We start from the raw sequence: 4,295 nt of genomic DNA, 5'->3' as shown, positions 1-4,295 counted from the left end.
AAATAATAGCAAATAAATAATAGCAAATAAATAATAGCAAATAGAAAATAATAGCAAAAAAACAACCAAACATTTGGATTATAGCAGTCACTTGTGCGGTGGACAGGATGGGTGGTTGCATCCCAACCCTTCCATCTGGACTAGGCAGTAGAGAGGATGAATCCTTCCTCCCCAACTCATGAAACACGCTCCTATTATGCCACAGAAGAGCTGCTTTCTAGCAGCCCCACACTGAAAGCAGTTGTCAGTAAAACTCTCCACATGACAAATTCACWCCAGGCTTGAAGAGCACACCCTGCACAGAGGACTTTTTTGTCCTCCAAACCACCGAACTGAATGCCCCCGTAATTCTGCTGCCATTTGCAGCTCTGCTACAGCAGCTGCTTTGGAGCAGCCCCCTGCTCGTTGCTGGATGAAGAAGTCAGTGTCAGCTAGATGTGAAAAGCAGAGCTCTGCACTGCTGTGTCCTTGGTGTCTTGGATGGCTTCAACTAATTCGTAGACTTTGGTACTTGGACCTCTCTGTCGGGCCACCTTACACTTCTGTTGACTGAGCAGCACCAACCACCTTCCCAGAGAACCTGGACAAAAGAACATTCACTGCAAAGTAGAGGGGGGAGGGAGAACTAGAGGAATCCAAGCTGTCACTATACTATAGCTCACGYTGCAGTGACAAGGTCTCTGTTCCTAATGCAAGGCATATACAAAAGGAGACAGGAAGAGGGTGACCCAAGCAGAGGTTAAGTCAAAATGTCATTAGAAGGCTGATAAAAAGAGAGACACTCAGTCTAACCTAACCAGAAGCAATAGTGCCACAGCAGAATAAGAACTTCTGGTTTTGCTTATCTAGGGAGTCATATAGACTGACCAGTTTACATATATTCTGGAAAATGCAGAGGTAACTAACATATCTTAGGAGATCATTGCTGCTCTGAAGTTTTAATTTGTATCGAAGTTGACTTTGAAATAATCTTAACCAAGATTAAGACACATCCTGACAACAGTTCTGAGAGCCTCCTATTAGTTAAGCCTGGTAGGAGTCAGCCACTGTGGTCTGACTTAAACCCAAAGCGCTTTCCCACTGTRCTCCATAGCCCTCCAAGCACAAATGCTAAGTGCTTCTCACAGAGAAATGTGCTCCCGYTTCAGGAAGCTACCTGAAACTGATAAAGTTTGGCTGGACACAGGATTCTTCACGAGGAACTGGGACACTGTCGGCCAAGGTGGTGTATCATATACGCTGCTCTACCTACAACTGTAACCGATAGATCAAGTGCTTCCATTATTTTGAGTTTCAGCTACTTGTACTCTGAGAAATAAATCCAGCCGCTGACTCCTAAATGCTTACCCTACCCTCTGCTATTCTGCTTGCTCTCTGCCTTTGCCACTGCCCACACTGCCCATCACCAAAGGGCCAACAGTCCCAGCAGGGTTCTCCCACTCACAGGCAGCACAAACCCTGTAAGAGAAGAGCATTATTTTTTGAACACCCGTCCAGAAGGCACAAGCAAGTCACTGGAAAAAGTTTCCRTAAGGATGGGACAGGCCTTTAAAACTTGCTACCAAGCTGTGCAAGAAATAACATACCGCCAGGTAATCCAAAGCAATTAGTTATTCAGCCACTTCAACAGCAGCATCCAGAACCTCACTGCTGCTGATGGGATACAGGAGAGTATTCCTGAACCGTGCAGAAGTTCAGTGCTGGGAACCCTTTGGCAAAGGAAATGAGAAATGAGTCCAAGCTCCAAGAGAGAAGGGGATCCCAAACAGAGGCTGACTGCACCTCTTGTGCACGGGAGGGACAGAAGACTGCAGTGAAGCACCTCTAACAGGGCTGCAAGCCAACTGTCAGAGCGCTCGGCCCCACAGAASCACAAGCCGACCGGCCTCTTGTCCGAGAGTCTCGAGGTGCTCGCACGAGGGCTGTGCAGCTTGCCAGCAGCAGCGGCCGCTCTGCAACACGGCAGCACTGTCAGAATGAGGAATTCGCCCTCGGTTCAGAGGAGTCTCATCCTCCCASTCATATACTTTGAGGAACTTTATGTGCTCATACGCTGCAGTCATTCTCTTGAGCCCAAGCACTAAGCTACAAGCACAACCTTTGCAATCCAGATGAGAAGGAAGGCACTGGCGCCTGGATGCTGGGGTGGGAATGGAGCCCCTTCTCCCCAGTGCTTGACACCACCCCTGTGCCAGATACAAGCACTAGACACATGCACATGGGAGATCTCAGCTTTTATTTGAAAATGCATCTGTACATTCCTCCTTGGTTGAGTGACAGCTGTCAGGAGCTGTCAGCAGCAGGGGGCAGCAGCAACTAGAAGTTAACAGCAGCTTTCCACGGAGCCTGGAAAGAGGAGACAGCAGAGGAAACAAAACCCCACCAGCTTTTGCATTCAACCTTTTCTGAGTAGGAGAAATTAGGAATCGAGTCATCTTTATCACATTCAGAAGGGTGTTGGATTTACACAGCCTTACATATTCAGCATAAAGATCTTGGGTTGAACTGACTATCTGCAGAGCAGCTTGAAAACTATCCCAAGCTCTTTTTAAAGCCAGTAYCTCAAAGCTGCAGTACACTCCATGCATCATTCCCAGCAATCCCAAAGCCAAATAACAAAAGGAGCCCTTGCAAATAAATAATCATAAGGAAAAAATAATAAATAAGATTAGATCTGGAATATACAGTTACATGGTCTTTATTTGGTTTCTGAGGTGGAAAAAGTGGAGCTAGACTGCAGCTTTAAGCCTTGTGCCTGAATCAGTCTCGTACTCAGTAAATTTTACAGGTAATTTGTTGTACAGGTTGAAATTCAAAGTTGTACAGAGATGAATATTTAGGCACATATATAAACCCTTCCTGAAGGTAGACTTCATTTTGCTCATTCAGTTAGGAAATAGCTAACTGGAATTGCCCCCTTTCCAAGCTGAACAGGCCAGTCTGAGGACCTATTTACCATCACAGTAGAGTCCCAACAAACATGTAATCCCACCCCTGCTTGCGAGGGGGAAAACTAGTTCAAACCATGCACCAGGGAGACAATCCTCTCTCAGGGAATCCTTCAGCTTTGCTGGCAACACAGAGCCTTGAGCAAATCCARCTGCTGGCACGGCTGAAGGCTGTCCATCATCTTGTGAACCCAAAGCAGGGTCGTGGAAAGTTACAGGTCCTTTTTTTCCCCTACTTAAGCCATAAGTCCTGTTAATGTCGTTTAAATGCAGCTCTGCAGGAAGAGCTCTCAATCTGCACATCCCCTCCCCAGGAAATCCCCAATTAAAAAAAACAAAAAAAMCACACACAGAATAGAAAAGCAATCCAGTGCAAGCCAGTGTCCGACGATTGTCTCTTTGGGGACATCAGGAATCCAGGACAGGGCAAGACAGGGGAAGGGAGGAGGACGGCAGACGGAGAAGGAAGTTAAAACAAACTCAAAACCACCGACACGCAAGGAGGAGGCCAAAGCACCTCAACAGCTGATGGCACTGGGTTGCTGTTTGCTAACAAAGTCTGAAATGAAGTCAAACTCATTTTGTCCCAAGAAGAGCTCTGGCAACTCCTGAATCCGGTCCAACCCCAGTTCCAGAACAAGGGATGTCAAGACTTCTTCATCTATGAGATCTGTGTCCATAACGTTTAAGGTCAGCGCTGGCGAGGGCATATGCTGCATGCCTGGGTGCTGGCTTGGCCCCACTCTGTATTGCTGGGCACTGGCTCCCACGGGCCCATTGCTCATACCCAGTGGGTGGCCCTGGTACTGGGTGTTGAGTTTTTGTAGATGCATGCTAGCCATGAGTTGCTGGGTGCCCACTGGCCCCATGTACTGCTGCTGCTGACTTGGGCCATTGAACATCATCGYATTCTGCATCTGGTGATGACCCATCTGTCCACTGAGGTTGGGTCTTGGCCTCATGGYGCCATCCATGCCCGCCCCTCCATAGGGCATCATCTGGCTGGCGGTAGGCAGTGTCCTCAGCACATGCTGCCCGTGCTGCGGGGGTCCCTGCAGCCCGCTCACCCCCATGCGGTAGCTCTGCAGCCCAGGACCACTGTGGCTCATGGACATCATCATGTGCTCGGCCATGGCTCCAGGCCCCTGCAAGGCAACACACGGCTCAGGGCAAGGCAAGGACCACCTTCCCACTCCAACCCGACCGAGCTCCTACGGGCAACTCCGGGGGAAAGCGCCGCGCAGGAGCCGCGGCCCCGCGCGCTGCCTCCCGCGCGGCTCTCGCGGACAAAGCTCGCCGCTCCGCGCAGCGCGGCGCCCCAGCGCGCCCCCCCGGGGCCGCGGCGCG

General features: G+C 49.6%; 1 protein-coding gene across 1 annotated transcript; it reads right to left on the bottom strand.

The window, feature by feature from the left end:
* Positions 1-2,446: 2,446 nt before the first annotated feature.
* Positions 2,447-4,088, bottom strand: CITED4 (Cbp/p300 interacting transactivator with Glu/Asp rich carboxy-terminal domain 4). Its single transcript, XM_026043567.1, has one exon. The coding sequence runs from the start codon at positions 4,079-4,081 to the stop codon at positions 3,467-3,469; it is 615 nt and encodes a 204-aa protein (XP_025899352.1). The 5' UTR covers positions 4,082-4,088; the 3' UTR covers positions 2,447-3,466.
* Between the last annotated feature and the right edge of the window lie 207 nt (positions 4,089-4,295).

The sequence above is a fragment of the Nothoprocta perdicaria genome, unplaced genomic scaffold (genome assembly GCF_003342845.1).
Source record: "Nothoprocta perdicaria isolate Ctin4 unplaced genomic scaffold, notPer1 scaffold_33, whole genome shotgun sequence".
In the NCBI taxonomy this organism is placed as follows: domain Eukaryota; kingdom Metazoa; phylum Chordata; class Aves; order Tinamiformes; family Tinamidae; genus Nothoprocta; species Nothoprocta perdicaria.
This window is presented reverse-complemented; position numbering and strand designations above follow the sequence as displayed.